We start from the raw sequence: 16190 nt of genomic DNA on the forward strand, positions 1-16190 counted from the left end.
TTTTTTTTTTTTTTGAGATGGAGTCTTGCTCTGTCGCCCAGGCTGGAGTGCAGTGGCCGGATCTCAGCTCACCGCAAGCTCCGCCTCCCGGGTGCAGGCCATTCTCCTGCCTCAGCCTCCCGAGTAACTGGGACTACAGGCGCCCGCCACCTTGCCTGGCTAGTTTTTTGTATTTTTTAGTAGAGACGGGGTTTCACCAGGTTAGCCAGGATGGTCTCGATCTCCTGACCTTGTGATCCGCCCGTCTCGGCCTCCCAAAGTGCTGGGATTACAGGCTTGAGCCACCGCGCCCGGCCAAAGTTTTCATTTCTTTAGGGATAAATTACCAAATGACAACTGGTGGATCATATGATAAACACATTATCTAGCTTTATAAGAAACTCCCAGTCTAAGTGGCTGAATTGTACAGTACATGAATTATGTCCCAATAAAGCTGTTTTAAAAAGAAGGAATGAAACTGCCGTACTGTTTTCTAGAGTGACTGGATCATTCTACATTCCCATCAGCAATATATGAATGACCTATTTTCTTTGTATCCTTGACACCATGTGGTGTTATCACTTTTTTTTTTAAAACACAGGATCTTACTCTGTTGCCAAGGCTGGAGTCTGGAGTTCAGTGGTGCAATCATGGCTCACCACAGCCTCAAGCTCCTGGGTTCAAGGAAGCCTCCTGCCTCAGCCTCCCAAGTAGCTGAGGCTACAGGCACACACCACAATGCCTGGCTTTTATTTATTTATTTTTTTAAACAGATCGGGTCTTGCTATTGTTGCCCAGGCTGGTCTTGAACTCCTGGCCTCAAGCGATCCTCCTAACTCAGCTTCCCAAAGTACTGGGATTTCAGGAGTGAGCCACTGCATCCAGCCAACCACTTTTTACTTTAACCATACTGACAGCTGTGCAGTGATATCACATTGTGGTTTAAAACTGAGAAATAAAGAAAAAAAAAAAAAGCTAAAATTGGCTGGGCAAAGTGACTGACACCTGTAATCCTAGCATTTGGGAGGCCAAGGCAGGCAGATCACTTGAGGTCAGGAGTTCAAGACTAGCCTGGCCAACAAGGTGACACTCCATCTCTACCAAAAGATACAAAAAAAAAAAAATTAGCTGGGCATGGTGTTGTACACCTGTAATCCCAGCTACTCGGGAGGCTGAGGCATGAGAATCGCTTGAACCTGGGAGTTGGAGGTTGCATTGAGCTGAGATTACACCACTGCACTCTAGTCTGGGTGACATAGTGTAACCCTGTCTCAAAAATAAAAATAAATGAGAAAATTTTAAACCACATAAATAGACAAACACAGAAGAAAAAATAGATAATTTGGACATCATCAAAATTAAAGATGTTTGTAATTCAGAGGACACTATCAAGAAAGTGAAAAAGGGCCAGGCATGGTGGCTCATGCCTGTAATCCCAGCACTTTGGGAGGCCAAGGTAGGCTGTTCGCTTGAGCTCAGGAGTTTGAGACCAGCCTGGGTAACATAGTGAGACCTTGTCTTACAAAAATTAGCTGAGTCTGTTGTCACATGCCTATAGTCCTGGCTACTTAGGAGGCTGAGGTGGGAAGATTGCTTGAGCTCAGGAGGCCAGGGTTGCAGTAAGCCGATATTGCACCACTCTGCACTCCAGCCTGGGCAACAGAGCAAGACCCCGTCTCAAAAAAAAAAAAAGGGAAAGAAAGAAAAGAAAATGGAAAAGACAACCCAAAGACTAAAGCTTTTTACAATCATTTATCTGATAAAGGACTTGAGGACTTGTACTTAAAATATATAAAGACAATTCACTGGAAGGATATACATGAAAAAATAATTAAATTTCAAAAGAATATATAAAGAAAAATAATCCAATTTTTAAAACTGACAAAGGATCTGAATAAACATTCTTCCAAAGAAGATACGCAGATGACCAACAGGCATATGAAAAGATGCATCAGAGAAATGCAAATCACAACCACAATGAGACACCATGTCACATCCACTAGGATGGCTAGTATCAGGAGGTAATAACAAATGATAAGGATGTGAAGCAACTGGCACCATCAAACCCTGCTGTTGGGAATGGTGCAGCCGCTTTGGCAAACAGTCTGGCAGTTCCTCAAAAAAGTTAAATAGAGTTACCAGGTAACCCAGCAATTCCACTCATATGTATAATACCCAAGAGAAATGAAAACATGTCCATATAAAACCTGTACATAAAAGCTCATAGCAGCATCATTCTTAATAGCCAAAGATAATAGCCAAAGAGTAGAAACAACCCAAGTGTCCACCAACTGACAAAAGGGTAAATAAAATGTGGTATAGCCGTAAAACTGAATTATGAGTTAGCCAATAAAAAGAAACAAAGTACTGATATATGCTACAACATAAATGAAAACACAATGTTATATGAAAGTTATATGAAATGTTATATGAGTCAGACTCATATATTGTATGATTCTATTTATATGCAATATCCAGAATAGGCAAATTTATAGAGACAAAAATTTGAGGCCGGACACAGTGGCTCACACCAATAATCCCAGCACTTTTGGAGGCCAAGGCAAGTGGATCACCTGAGGTCAGGAGTTCAAGACCAGCCTGGCCAACATGGTGAAACCCCGTCTCTACTAAAAATACAAAAATTAGCCGGGCAGGGTGGTGCATGCCTGCAATCCCAGTTACTTGGGAGGCTAAGGCAGGAGAATTGCCTGAACCTGAGAGATGGAGATTGCAGTGAGCCAAGATCTCGCCACTGCACTCCAGCCTGGGCAACAGAGCAAGAGACTGTCTCAAAAAAAACCCCAAAAAAACCCCGATAAGTCATTGCCTAGGCCTGGGAGAATTGGGGCAGCTGAGGAGTGCTGCTAATGGGTGGCTTTTCTTTTGGGGGTGATAAAAAATGTTCTAACGGTAATTGTGTTAATGGTTGCACAACTCTGTAAATATTACTAAACACCACTGAATTGTGTCCTCGATTGGGTGAATTGGATGGTGTGTCAATAAAACTGTTCTTTAAAAAAAAGAACACGCAACACACCTTCCATTAGGTTAGCCACTGCCAAAGGAATAATGTCATCACACATCACCTAGCCTCTGGAAAACTCCACTATATACTTGTGAGAATGACAATGGAAAGGACAAATAACATTTGAGTATCATTATGGAAATAGTTTTGCCTTTGTGGACCTCCTGAAAGGGCTCATGAATCCCCCAGGGGTTCCCGAACCACACTTTGGAAACCGCCTTCATATGCTTCTCATTACTCTGATTGGTTATTATTGTTTTTAATTGTCACTGCAATGAAATGCCCACATAACATTTCTCCCTACTATGGATTCAACACTAGGTAAGGTCAAGTTTTAGGAAAACTGTGTCCTGGGGAAGCAACTAAGGAGGAGGAGGGATGACAAAACTACTAAGCCTAATTATTTTTAACAAACAGGTTAGGACTTAGTCCTCCAAATGAAAGTGCTTCTCAAAGTGATTACTCTGGGGAAGGCTGTATGCTGTAATTGGACTTACAGTTTCACCTGGTTGGGGAGGTCTCAGAATCATGGTGGGAGGCAAAAGGTACTTCTTACATGGCAGCAGCAAGAGAAAATGAGAAAGAAGCAAAAGCAGAGACCCCTGATAAAACCATCAGATCTCATGAGACTTATTCACTATCACAAGAATAGCATGGGAAAGACCAGACCCCATGATTCAATTACCTCCCTTTGAGTCCCTCCCACAACACGCGGGAATTCTGGGAGATACAATTCAAGTTGAGATTTCGGTGGAGACACAGCCAAACCGTATCACCCTGTCTCCAGGGGGAGAAAAAAAAAAAAAAAAAAGCAGCTGGATGCGGTGGCTGACACCTGTAATCCTAACACTTTGGGAGGCCAAGGAGGGTGGATCACCTGAGGTCAGGAGTTTGAGACCAGCCTGGCCAACATGGTGAAACCCCCTCTCTACTAAAAATACGAAAAAAAAAAAAAAATTAGCGGGGCGTGGTAGTGGACACCTGTAATCCCATCTGCTTGGGAGGCTGAGGCAGAATTGCTTGAACCCAGGAGGCAGAGGTTGCAGTGAGACCTGATTGCACCATTGCACTCCAGCCTGGGCAACAAGAATGAAACTCCGTCTCAAAAAAAAAAAAAAAGCACCAGGAGTGACTAATACTTTAAAAGAATAATATTATTTAACCAGAAGCTAAACATTGTGATTAGTCTGTTAAAAAACAATCCTGTTTCTTTAGAGGAGGCCACATACAATCTCAGAAACTCTCCCCAGGCCATGAGTACGCCCAGAAGAATTAATACAACAATGTCCCTTTGGTTCTGTTGTTGATAGACAATAGAAGACCTATTCCTTTCTGAATGGAGACTGCTATGTCACCAGTTCAAACTGAATTTGCGCAAACCCAGGTCTCAGATTTGAAACGATGCAGAGTGAGGGCTCTGCCCCAGGCTGCAGGGCAATAATTAATGGAAGATTAGCAATATATCTAAGTAAGTTTTTTATATAGGTTTAAAAAAAAAAAAATCTATCCTCTTACTCCCAAGGCAGCTCCTGGGCCCAGAGACTCTCCAGCCAACTTCAGTCTTGAACCGGTACCGAGCGTGGTGCATGCAGAGACTCTGTTGAGCTTTCAGGCATTCACAGTGAGAATCTATGCTCTGGGAAGCCTGGGCTGCCAGTCAGGCAGCAGCAGCTGAGGAACTGTGGAAAGCACACTGCTCTAGGCATCAGATCTGCCGCCTCCCAGCACGTTGGAAGGCTGAGGCGGGTGGATAACCTGAGGTCAAAGTTCAAGACCAGCCTGGCCAACGTGGTGAAACCCCCATCTCTACTAAAAATACAAAAATTAGCTGAGTATGGTAGCAGGTGCCTGTAATCCCAGCTACTCGGGAGGCGGAGCCATGAGAATCATTTGAACCTGGGAGGCGGAGGTTGCAGTGAGCTGAGATCGTGCCACTCCACTCCAGCCTGGGAGACAGAGTGAGACCTTGTCTCAAAACAAACAAACAACAACAAAAAATAAAACTGGGCTGGGCACAGTGGCTCACACCTGTAATCCCAGCACTTTGGGAGGCTGGGATGGGTGGATTGCCTGAGGTCAGGAGTTTGAGATCAGCCTGGCTAACACAGTGAAACCCCATCTCCACTAAAAATACCAAAAAAAAAAAAATAGCCAGGTGTGGTGGTGCATGCCTACTCAGGAGGTTGAGACAGGAGAATCACTTCAACCTGGTAGGCAGAAGTCGCAGTGAGCCGAGATCACGCCACTGCACTCCAGTCTGGGTGACAGAGCGAGACTCATCTCAAAAAAAATTAAATTAAACTAAACTGAGGAAACTTTTCTTTTTTTAATTTTAAACTTTTGATTTTGAGATAATGGTAGATTCACGTGCAGCTGTAAGAAAGAACACAGAGAAATCCTATATACTCTTCCCCCAGTTTTTTTGAGACTGTCTCAAAAAAAAAAAAAACTGAAATAACTTCCATGTCCAAAAGTAGAGGAATGATTAGGTACAGTATAGTACATGCAGCAAAAGAAGTATTACGTTGCTATTAAAATATTTAAGCATAAGGTGGGGTAAAAGTTCGTGCTATGTTAACTGAAACAAGCAGGCACAGAACTCAATGTTCACTAAATAGTACCAGCAGGCAACAAAACAAGCATATAAAAAGGCTTCAGGAGGAAATATGTAAAAAGAACTGCTATAGAGGGATTATGGGTCAGTTTTTTCCCCTTTTTCTTGTTTTCGAAACTTTCTGTAATATTATTTTTACAACTAAAATTTTTTTACATTTAAAAGAACACATGAAGGAATTCTAAGGAGGCAGGTCACAGAGCAGACGGGACCCGAGACCTGGCACCAGCTTGGTTTTGGCCAAGCCAAAAACCACCGGTGACCATCCTATAAGCCATTCCCTTCTGGACAGTGCCAGTGTCCCCCCTCTCAAGTCAGTCAATGCTAGTCAGCAAGGGGCAGACTCCAGAATTGTGGTTTCCTTGCTCTATTTTTTTTTTTTTTTTAAGAGACAGGATCTTGCTCTATCATCCAGGTTGGCGTGCAGTGGCCCAATCGTGGCTCACTGCAGTCTCAAATACATGGGATCAAGCAATACTCAGCCTCCCAGACTACAGGTGTACGGCCACCGCGCCTGGCTAATTTTTGTATTTTTTGTAGAGATAGGGTCTCCCTATGTTGCCCACGCTGGTCTTGAGCTCCTGGCCTCAAGCAATCCTTCCAGCTCAGCCTCCCAAAGCTCTGGGATTATAGGTGTGAGCCACTGCACCCAGCCCCTGGTTTCCAGACCATTTTCTACTGGGAGAAACCTGGCCCAGCGGGGGTGTCCCTACAGCTTGGAGGGACTCTGGGATTTCAGTGTGGCTGACCTCTACTTCCAGAGACAACGTGTTATTGTTATTATTTATTTATTTATTTATTTATTTATTTATTTATTTAGAGACAGAGTCTTGCTCTGTCACCAGGCTGGAGTGCAGTGGTGTGATCTCGGCTCACTGAAACCTTCACCTCCCAGGTTCAAGCGATTCTCCTGCCTCAGCCTCCCAAGTAGCTGGGACTACAGACGTGCGCCACCACACCCTGCTAATTTTTTGTATTTTAGTAGAGAAAGGGTTTCACCATGTTGGCCAGGATGGTCTCGATCTCTTGACCTCGTGACCTGCCCACCTCGGCCTCCCAAAGTGCTGGGATTACAGGTGTGAGACACCACGCCTGGCTTTTTTTTTTTTTTTTTTTAATTTGAAATGGAGTCTTGCTCTCTTGCCCAGGCTGGAGCGCAGTGGCGTGATCTCGGCTTACTGCAACCTTCACCTCCCAGGTTCAAGTGATTCTCCTGCCTCAGCCTCCCAAGTAACTGGGAGGCACGCACCACCATGCCCAGCTAATTTTTGTATTTTTAGTAGAGACGGGGTTTCACCATGTTGGCCAGGCTGGTCTCGAACTCCTGACCTCAGATGAGCCATCCCCCTCGGTCTCCCAAAGTGCTGGGATTACAGGCGTGAGTCACTGCGCCTGGCCAGAGACAACTTGTTTTTAAAACAATGGCATCCTTCCCACAGATTCTCACTGGGCTTTGGCGCCTGCTAGCCTCTCCAGTAGTTGGGAACAGAAAAGATGAGCAAGGGCTGGAGCTGGCCCTAAGCCGGAAGTCACCAGGCTGCCTGCTGACACTTGGTCTGCTAAAGTGACAAATGACAGAGCAGCAGAGGACTCACCTCATCCATGCCAGAGGCAGTGAAGAAGATCCCAACCTCCTCAGCATACCTCTGCAGCTCCCTGTACTGGTCATGGTTGAACTCCAGATGTCGTTTGTGCTCGCCATACGTCTTCCCCCAGGAATGCTTTGAGGTGTATGGCCTCTCCAAGGCTTTCCGATTAAACTTGAATTCTAGCTCACTCTTCTGGAACTTGGCACAATCAGCCCCACACTCCTACAACACACATTAGGACACCTTTCAGTGACTGTCGCAGATTCTCAAAAAAAGAAAAAAATTCTGGGGCAACTGCTGTGACATCACCATCTTTATTTATTTATTTATTTATTTAGAGACAGAGTATCACTCTTTCACCCAGGCTGGAGTGCAGAAGGCGTGATCTCCGCTCACTACAACCAGCGCCTCCCGGGTTCAAGCTATTCTCCTGCCTCAGTCTCCCAAGTAGCTAGGATTACAGGTGCCCACCATGATGCCCGGCTAATTTTTGTTGTTTTTAGTAGAGATAGCGTTTTGCCACGTTGGCCAGGCTGGTCTTGAACTCCTGACCTCAGGTGATCCACCCGCCTTGGCCTCCCAAAGTGCTGGGATTACAGATGTGAGCCACCACGCCCAGCCTACATCACCATCTTTAAAAACAACATAGATTGACAGAGACTTTAAGGACCTCCAAGGAAGAGAAACAGAAAAGGCAAGAAAGTCTGAAAGGAAGAAAAGGTTGTTTGGAGATGGGAGACCCCCCCCCCACTATTTTTTTCTCTTAACATGCCAAAAGAAAAAAAATGGGGCTTTTTTCCTTTGTTTTGCATTGTAAATATTAAAAATACTGGATCAAAGAATTAAGGAAGATTTAAAGTTATATAACTCAGCAAAGAATAGTAAAATCAGCACTGGATGAGAATTTAGTAAAGAAAGATTCTGGCTTAACTTTTTTTTTTTTTTGACGGAGTTTTCGCTCTTGTTGCCCAGACTGGAGTGCAATGGCGTGATCTCGGCTCACCACAACTTCTGCCTCCCGGGTTCAAGCGATTTTACTGCCTCAGCCTCCTGAGCAGCTGGGGATTACAGGTATGCACCATAATGCCCGGCTAATTTTGTATTTTTAGTAGAGACAGGGTTTCTCCACGTTGGTCAGGCTGGTCTTGGAACTCCCGACCTCAGGTGATCCACCCGCCTCGGCCTCCCAAAGTACTGGGATTACAAGGCGTGAGCCACCGCGCCCGGCGATTCTGTTTTAACTTTGACCCTAACTCTTAGATAAGTCACTTCCCAGCTCTGGACTCAGTTTCTCCATCTATATAAAAACAGTTTGGGCTACCTTCAGGACATGTAAACTGTTCTAATGAGGCCCTCTTAGGGACAAGAAAATCCAGGGACAGTGCCCTGTGCCTCTTTCTCTGATTTCAACAATAGCAACTCTGCTTTTAGCTGCTTTGCACTGGCACTGTTTTCCATGACATTTTCTTTGAACAGGTTACATGTCGAAAAGCAGAAAAACAAAAATGCCCCAGCCCCTAGGTGACTTCTACTGAGCAGAGACAATAATATAAAAGCTGGATTGTTTGACTATAAAAGCTATTAAAAAAAACACACACACACACAAAACACTCAAGAGGTCAGGCATAGTGGCCCATGCCTGTAATCCAAACACTTTATGAGAGGCCAAGGTGGGAGGATTGCTTGAACCCAGGACTTCAACACCAGCCTGGGCAACATAGTAAGACCCTGTCTCTGCAAAAAATGTAAAAATTAGCCAGGCGTGGTGGCATATGCCTGTAGTCCCAGCTACTCAGGAGGCTGAGGTAGGAGGATCGCTTCATCCCCAGAGGTTGAAGCAGCAATGAGCTATGATGGTGCCACTGCACTCCAGCCTGAACAACAGAGTGAGACTCTGTCTCAAACAAAAACAACCTACTCAAGAAAAAGAATAATTAAAACCCACTAAAGTCCTATCTCACTGCCATTTCTGTAGACACAGAGGTATTCATGCTATTAAAAACTTCTTGGGTCCAGAAATGTCAGTGCTGAGATCACTATTCTTGCTCTTTGACAAATCATAAGATGGTAAGGTCAGGACTTGATGCTGGAAAGTTCGAAGAACATTAGAACTGAAAGTGACCTTGGGCAACAGAGCTCTCATTGTCTAGATAAAGATCCCAAGGCCCAGACTAACCTGACTAAAGTTGCACAGTGTCTCTAGCAAAGCTCACCAGATCCCTTTCCTAAAGGCTGCAGCCACCTAGATTCCAGCTCAATGGAATTAGAGACAAGGTCTTGCCATGTGGCCCAGGCTGGTCTCGAACTCCTGAGCTCAAGCAATCTGCCTTCCACATCCTCCCAAAGTGATGGGATTACAGGAATCAGCCACTGCACCTGGTCAGTATAGCTTTGTTTCTATGGCTTCAATATCTCCAGATATTCTTCAGTATCTCCAGATATTTTTACAACTTTAGCATTCCAAGAGGAAAAACAGGCTGCTCCTTCAAATTAAGAGTGGGAATTTCCCTCTAGAAAACAATGTTGCATAAGAAAGACTGGAGCCCTGTGGCTTAGGAGCAAAAACTGAAAAACCCCTTACTGTATTTATTATACTAGCTGTGTGCCCTTGCCTAAGTCACTTATTTTCTCTTAGCCTTTAAAATGAAATCGGCAGCATCATGGCGTTGGGTTGTTGTAAAAATTAAATGAGATGGTGCATGTACAGCATTTAGCTTAGTATCTCGTAGAGTAAGCACTCAAAAAATGTTAGCAGTGTTACTCTTGTAAAGTATTTTTATGATTCAGTGGTTAGGTTTCCATAAAATCAGTCCCAAAGGAACAGTAAGGGCCAAGGGTGGTGGCTCACACCTGTAATCCCAGCACTTTGGGAGGCCAAGGCGGGCAGATCGCTTGAGCTCAGGAGTTCGAGACCAGCCTGGGCAACATGGCCAAACCCCATCTCTACAACAAAATTAGGCCAGCATGGTGGTTCACGCCTGTGGGTCCCAGCTACTCGGGAGGCTGAGGTGGGAGAATCACTTAAGCCCGGGAGGCAGAGGTTGCAGTGAGCCGGGATCATGCCACTGCACTCCAGTCTGGGTGATACAGAGAGACCCCGTCTCAAAAAAGAAAGAAAGAAAGAACAATAAGAGAAAACCTGAGTGACAGAGCAAGACCCTATCTCTAAGATAGACAAATAAATAAACATTTAAAGAACCTGTCACAAATGATACAAAATCAGTTGAGCAGCATTGATGAAGGGAAAGGAAAGACGGGGTGAGCTACCTCTAAACCAAAGAATCATAGTGCAGGCCAGGCCTTATGCTGGGGGCTGGGGTCGTAATGAAGAATATGGCAGTCCCAAGAGAAGAGGGAGCACGGAAAGCTATAAACATCGTATCACGAATAGCTCGCATTTACCGACTCCTATGTGCCAACTGCTGGGCTCAGAGCTCTGAGAATCTCATTTGATCCCCATAACAACTCCATGCGGAAAGAACTGTTATTATCAAGCCCCGCTTTCAAATGGGGAAACAGTTCACGGAGGCTAAGTAACCAGCCCACGTTCACACAGCTAGTAGTGGTGGAGTCGAGATTTGAACTCATAGCCCCGGCTTTTAACCACTTCATATTCCACATACAGGGAATGGCAGGTGAGAAGAGACCACAGCAACTTCCAGGAACTGTCATTCCTGAAAGTAACTCTGTGCCGCTGAAGAATGTCAGAGAAGAATTATGACGGGCTGGAAGGGGCCCAGTAATTAAAATCTTGAAGGCTACGTTAAAGGGTTTCCACTCTACCAGCGGGCGGGAGGGAGCCACAGAAGGTGCCAGGCAGGGGTAATGGTCTGATCAAGTCTGAGTTTTGGAAAGATTATTCTGGCACCAGAACGGGGAGGAAAGAGGTCGGGTTAGGAGGCAGCTGCTGTAGAGCAGAAAGGTCAGGAGGGTGGTGGACGGGGTGAGGAAGAGGGATCCGAAGGATTCCTAAAACGGAACTGGCAGGCGGGAGGAGGCCGGACCAGGGTACCCAGCTGGGGAAGCCGTGTGGCCCTGGCTCCCCGCGGCCCCGCCCCGCCCGGCGCCCGGCGCCCGGATCCCAGGTACCGGGAGCTCCCGCCTCACCTTGGCCATGCGGATCATGCGCTTGGCCACGTCCAGGTCGCCCTGGTGGTTCTGGCCGATCTCAGCAATAATGAAGCACGGGTGTTGCCCGCCCACCCAGCGCCCGGGACACAGCTCCAGCTCCAGCGGCATTGCGGCGGCTCGGGGTGCGGCGCCTCACTGTCAGTCTGGGTTCGGCCGCCGCCGCCGCCGTCTCTACTCTTCTGTGAGCAGCGCTACAAGACCCACACGCCTGCCCGCCACGTCAGCCCGCGGACGCCGCTCAGCCAATCCCCTAGGCCCCGCCTCGCTCCCGACAGCCAATCAGGGAGGGGGGCGGGGCTCCCGCGGGAAGGGTGTCGCGGCGGAGCGAGGAAGCTCCGCGCCCCTCTCCTGTGCTAGGCTTGAGGCTCGCTGCCCCAGGGCGTGGTCTCGCACCGTCGCGGGTTCCGTGTGTGCACCCAGGAGCAAGCATTCCCTGCAGGAGGCGGACGGCTGCCTGCGCAGGGCATAGTCTATGTCCAGCTCTCAGGGGAATGGGGAGAGCGCGCCCTATGGTGTAATGGAAAAACCAGGGTTGCTAGAGTTAGAATCACTGGACTGGATCGAGTCCAGCCTATGCTACTCACCAGCTCCTGCTCATATATACGTTACTCAGTCTTCCTGAGCGTTTTCTTTCTCTCTGAAGCAAAAAAAATGAAATAGAACTGTGAGATGACGTATAGAAACCCCTGATCACAATCCTTGGCTTGTAGTAAGTTTTCAAGAAGTGGCGGAGGTTCCTATTATATGAGAGGCAACAGGTTCGAGAAGTTGCACTGGCTTGTCCAAAGCCATACAGAAAGGCAGAGCAGAGCTGGGACCAGGACCCGGGCCTCCCAGCCCCAGGCTCTTAAAATTCACTCACCTGGCCCGGCGCAGTGGCTCACGCCTATAATCCCAGCACTTTGGGAGGCCAAGGCAGGCAGATCACCTGAGGTCGGGAGTTCGAGACCAGCCTGACCAATATGGAGAAACCCTGTCTCTGCTAAAACTACAAAAAAATTAGCTGGGCGTGGTGGTGCATGCCTGTAATCCCAGCTACTGATGGGACTGAGGCTTGAACCCGGGAGGTGGAGGTTTCAGTGAGCCCAGATCACACCACTGCACTCCAACCTGGTGACACTGCAAGACTCTATCTCAAAAATAAATAAATAAATAAATAAAATAAATAAATAAAATAAAACAAAGAAGATAACAGTTATTTCCCAAAATAAACCTCCTTCTTGCCTGGGGACTAGACTGCCTTTGTAGGACTAACAAATTAGCCACAAGATTAGAAATGTAGGAGTCATGCAGCTGGAGGCTACATGAAACTGACCCGCCCCAAATTGCCCCTGGGGATAACATCACCATTATAAAACCTAAGATAAATGCTTGAGATATTTTGCAGACACTGCACTTGATGGATCAGCTGGCACCACCAGACTGATAAACTGGTACATCTGATCTTGTGGCCCCCACCCAGGAACTGACTTGGTGCAAGAAGACAGCTTTGCCTTTCTATGATTTTATCTCCAACACAACCAATCAGCACTCCTGACACACTGGCCTCTCTTAACCCACCAAATTATCCTTAAATACTCTGATCTCCAAGGTGGGGCATGGTGGCTCACACCTGTAATCCCAGCACTTTGGGAGGCTGAGGTGGGTGGATCACCTGAGGTCAGGAGTTCAAGACCAGCCTGGCCAACATGGTAAAACTCTGTCTCTACTAAGAATACAAAATTAGCCAGGTATGGTGGTGCATGCCTATAATCCCAGCTACTTGGGAGGCTGAGGTAGGAGAATCACTTAAACCTGGGAGGCGGAGGTTGCAGTGAGCTGAGATTGTGCTATTGCACTCCAATCTGGGCAATAAGAGCAAAAACTCCATCTCAAAACAAACAAACAAAAAAACCCCAAAACCTCTGATCCCCGAATGCTAGGGGAAATTTATTTGAGTGATAATAAAACTTGTTTCCTGCACAGCTGGCTCTGCATGAGTTACTCTCTCTATTGCAATTCCCCATCTTGATAAATCAGCTCTGTGTAGGTAGTGGGCATGATGAACCAGTTGAGCAGGTAAAAATTTGGGGGCTCATTCAGGATTGCCCTTGTGCTACCTGCCCCTGGTTCTGTACACCCCGTCTGGCGATGGATCCAGAGGCCAGCCCAAGCGGTCGCCTAGTTTTGGACTGGGGGCTGACTCTGGCTTCGTCTCTATTGGCAGGGCACTACTAGCCCAACGTGTATGGAGTACACTTTGCAATAGAGAAATTGTCCTGGGGAGATGTCCCATAACTAGAGCTCCATGGCGAGGTGTCTGTCTGTAGCTCCACCATGGGGTGCCTGTAACTGTAACCTTATCACAGTGTCTGTTTGTAGCCCCGTCGTGGAGTGTCTGCAGCTGTAGCCATGGGTATCTGATTTGGTGAGTATTCTAGGCGCTGCCAACACCCCTTTCCTTCTCCCAATTGGTTCAGCTTCTTCAGGGGTCTTGGTTGGCTCTCCCTAATTAGTAGGAAGAGTCTTGGTTCTGGACTTCTCTTCAATCAGTAGGATTTCAGGGAGATTTCTCAGAGAATAGGAGGATAGTTTGGAAGGAATACTCTTGGAATTCTTGGTTAGGGATCCTGGTTTGGAAGGCCTTCTGTCCGTCTTGTCTTTGTGTGTGTGTTTGTATATGTGGAGGGGATCTCTGAAGGAATTTCTGATGCAAGTCCAGCAGGCCTAACTCAGAGACCCCTCTGTAAGTATGGTCACAGTCAGTGAGCTCTGAAAAAAAAGCTTAACAGGCCTGACTGTTAAGGGGTAACTGTCTGCTCTTCGCCTTGCCCTGAGACTACTCATTGATGCCATCCCTCACCACCTTGAATGGATCAAAGATGATAGAGACCAAAGAGAGACAGTTTGAGCCTTGCTAGGTTGATACCGGGTGCCGAATGAGGTGTAGTATCTGTTTTGTTATGTGTATTTTGCTTCAGCTGAGATGGAAAATGTTAATTCGGTTCCCCATGCAGCCCGTCGGGCAGCATCTTAAAAAGTTGCGAAGCTGGCCGGGCGCGGTGGCTCAAGCCTGTAATCCCACCACTTTGGGAGGCCGAGACGGGCGGATCATGAGGTCAGGAGATCGAGACCATCCTGGCTAACACGGTGAAACCCCGTCTCTACTAAAAAATACAAAAAAAAAAACTAGCCGGGCGAAGTGGCGGGTGCCTGTAGTCCCAGCTACTGGGGAGGCTGAGGCAGGAGAATGGCGTGAACCCGAGAGGAGGAGCTTGCAGTGAGCTGAGATCAGTCCACTGCACTCCAGCCTGGGTGACAGAGCAAGGGTGCGTATCAAAAAAAAAAAAAAAAAAAAAAGTTGCGAAGCTTTGCCTATGGTTCCATAAAACAGAAAAGGATGATTTTTATTTATTTATTTATTTTGTAGTGAGGCTTGGCCCCCACAGCTATAGCATAGTAAGCAGAGTGATCAAAGGCTGCTCCGTTCTTTTGGAAGCTGCAGAGAAAGAGAACCTGGAAACTTGGTATGCTGGAAAAAAGGGTAAGAACTTCTTACTAGCCAAATTTTCTGGCCTCTCTGTGGTGTGTGTGTGTGTGTGTGTGTGTGTGTGTGTGTGTGGTAAACATCACTGTTTGTCTCCTCTGCAAAGGTCTGATTAATAGAAAAAAAGACTTACGAGACTAGTTTTAGGCTATAGAAAATCTGGTATACTTAGTGCTCTGAGTTTGTTTTTCTGTGTTGTTCTATAATGGAGAGGCATCACAGGGTGGAACGTGGACTTAGGAGCCGTATAAGCCAACTGTCCAAGCCAGTTCAGCAGGCTGGTCACTTACAAACTTTTCTGTGAGTCCCTGAAACCAATACCAGATGAAGCTGCTCTCTTATATTGTTTTAAGTCGTTGAACTTAACCTTGTGACCATATGAGGATTCTTTATCTTGGATTCTGCCATCCAGAGGACAGGAATTTTTGGGTTCATGTCATAGTTAGCCCTAAAAATTATCTTGAGCAGTTAAAAGACTTTGCAAGCTCAAAATCTTCCTTCTGGGAAGAGCAATAGAAAACGCTTAATGCAGTAGCTCAGTCCTAACGCTTTGGCATTTGACAATGGTGGCCTAGTTTCAATTCTTGGCTTAGGGGGCTTAGGGAGTGAGCCCTTTCTGTTTTGTTATTTGTGTAACTTTTTGTCATTTATTGATTCTTTTTCCCCATGGACTGATTCTGATTTCCTGTCTTTATTTTTACTTTTGCTGAACTACCTTTGGGGAGACTCCAATTATTGTAAAACAAAAACAAAAACTGCTTATCATCTCTTTAAGACACTGTATGCATCCATGGTTATGACCTTAGTTAAAATGTATTAATTTCACATGGGAGGTTACCTGTGGTAGAATTCAAAAGCCAGAAATATTGGCTGTCCTGGCTACAGTCTGGTAATAAAAGATTTTAGGCTGGGCACGGTGGCTCACGCCTGTAATCCCAGCACATTGGGAGGCCAAGACGAGTGGATCACCTGAGGTTGGGAGTTCGAGACCAGCCTGACCAACATGGAGACACCCCATCTCTAATAAAAATACAAAATTAGGCCGGGCACAGTTGGTCAAGCCTGTAATCCCAGCACTTTGGGAGGCCGAGACGGGCGGATCACGAGGTCAGGAGATGGAGACCATCCTGGCTAACATGGTGAAACCCCGTCTCTACTAAAAAATACAAAAAACTAGCCGGGCGTGGTGGCGGGCACCTGTAGTCCCAGCTACTCGGGAGGCTGAGGCAGGAGAATGGCGTAAACCCGGGAGGTGGAGCTTGCAGTGAGCCGAGATAGCGCCACTGCACTCCAGCCTGGGCGACAGAGCGAGACTCCGTCTCAAAA

At 46.5% G+C, this 16190-nt stretch overlaps 1 protein-coding gene across 1 annotated transcript in view; it reads right to left on the bottom strand.

The window, feature by feature from the left end:
- NANS (N-acetylneuraminate synthase) overlaps positions 1 to 16190 on the bottom strand; it is a 47537-nt gene that overhangs the window by 13898 nt on the left and 17449 nt on the right. Inside the window, exons 2-3 of the mRNA XM_025359048.1 lie at positions 11315 to 11845; positions 7214 to 7429 (exon numbers count right to left, since the gene is read on the bottom strand). Of these exons, the coding sequence (XP_025214833.1) occupies positions 7214 to 7429; positions 11315 to 11446 (348 nt within the window). The 5' untranslated portion in view covers positions 11447 to 11845. The remainder of the gene's footprint in view (positions 1 to 7213; positions 7430 to 11314; positions 11846 to 16190) is intronic.

The sequence above is a fragment of the Theropithecus gelada genome, chromosome 15 (assembly GCF_003255815.1).
Source record: "Theropithecus gelada isolate Dixy chromosome 15, Tgel_1.0, whole genome shotgun sequence".
NCBI lineage: Eukaryota > Metazoa > Chordata > Mammalia > Primates > Cercopithecidae > Theropithecus > Theropithecus gelada.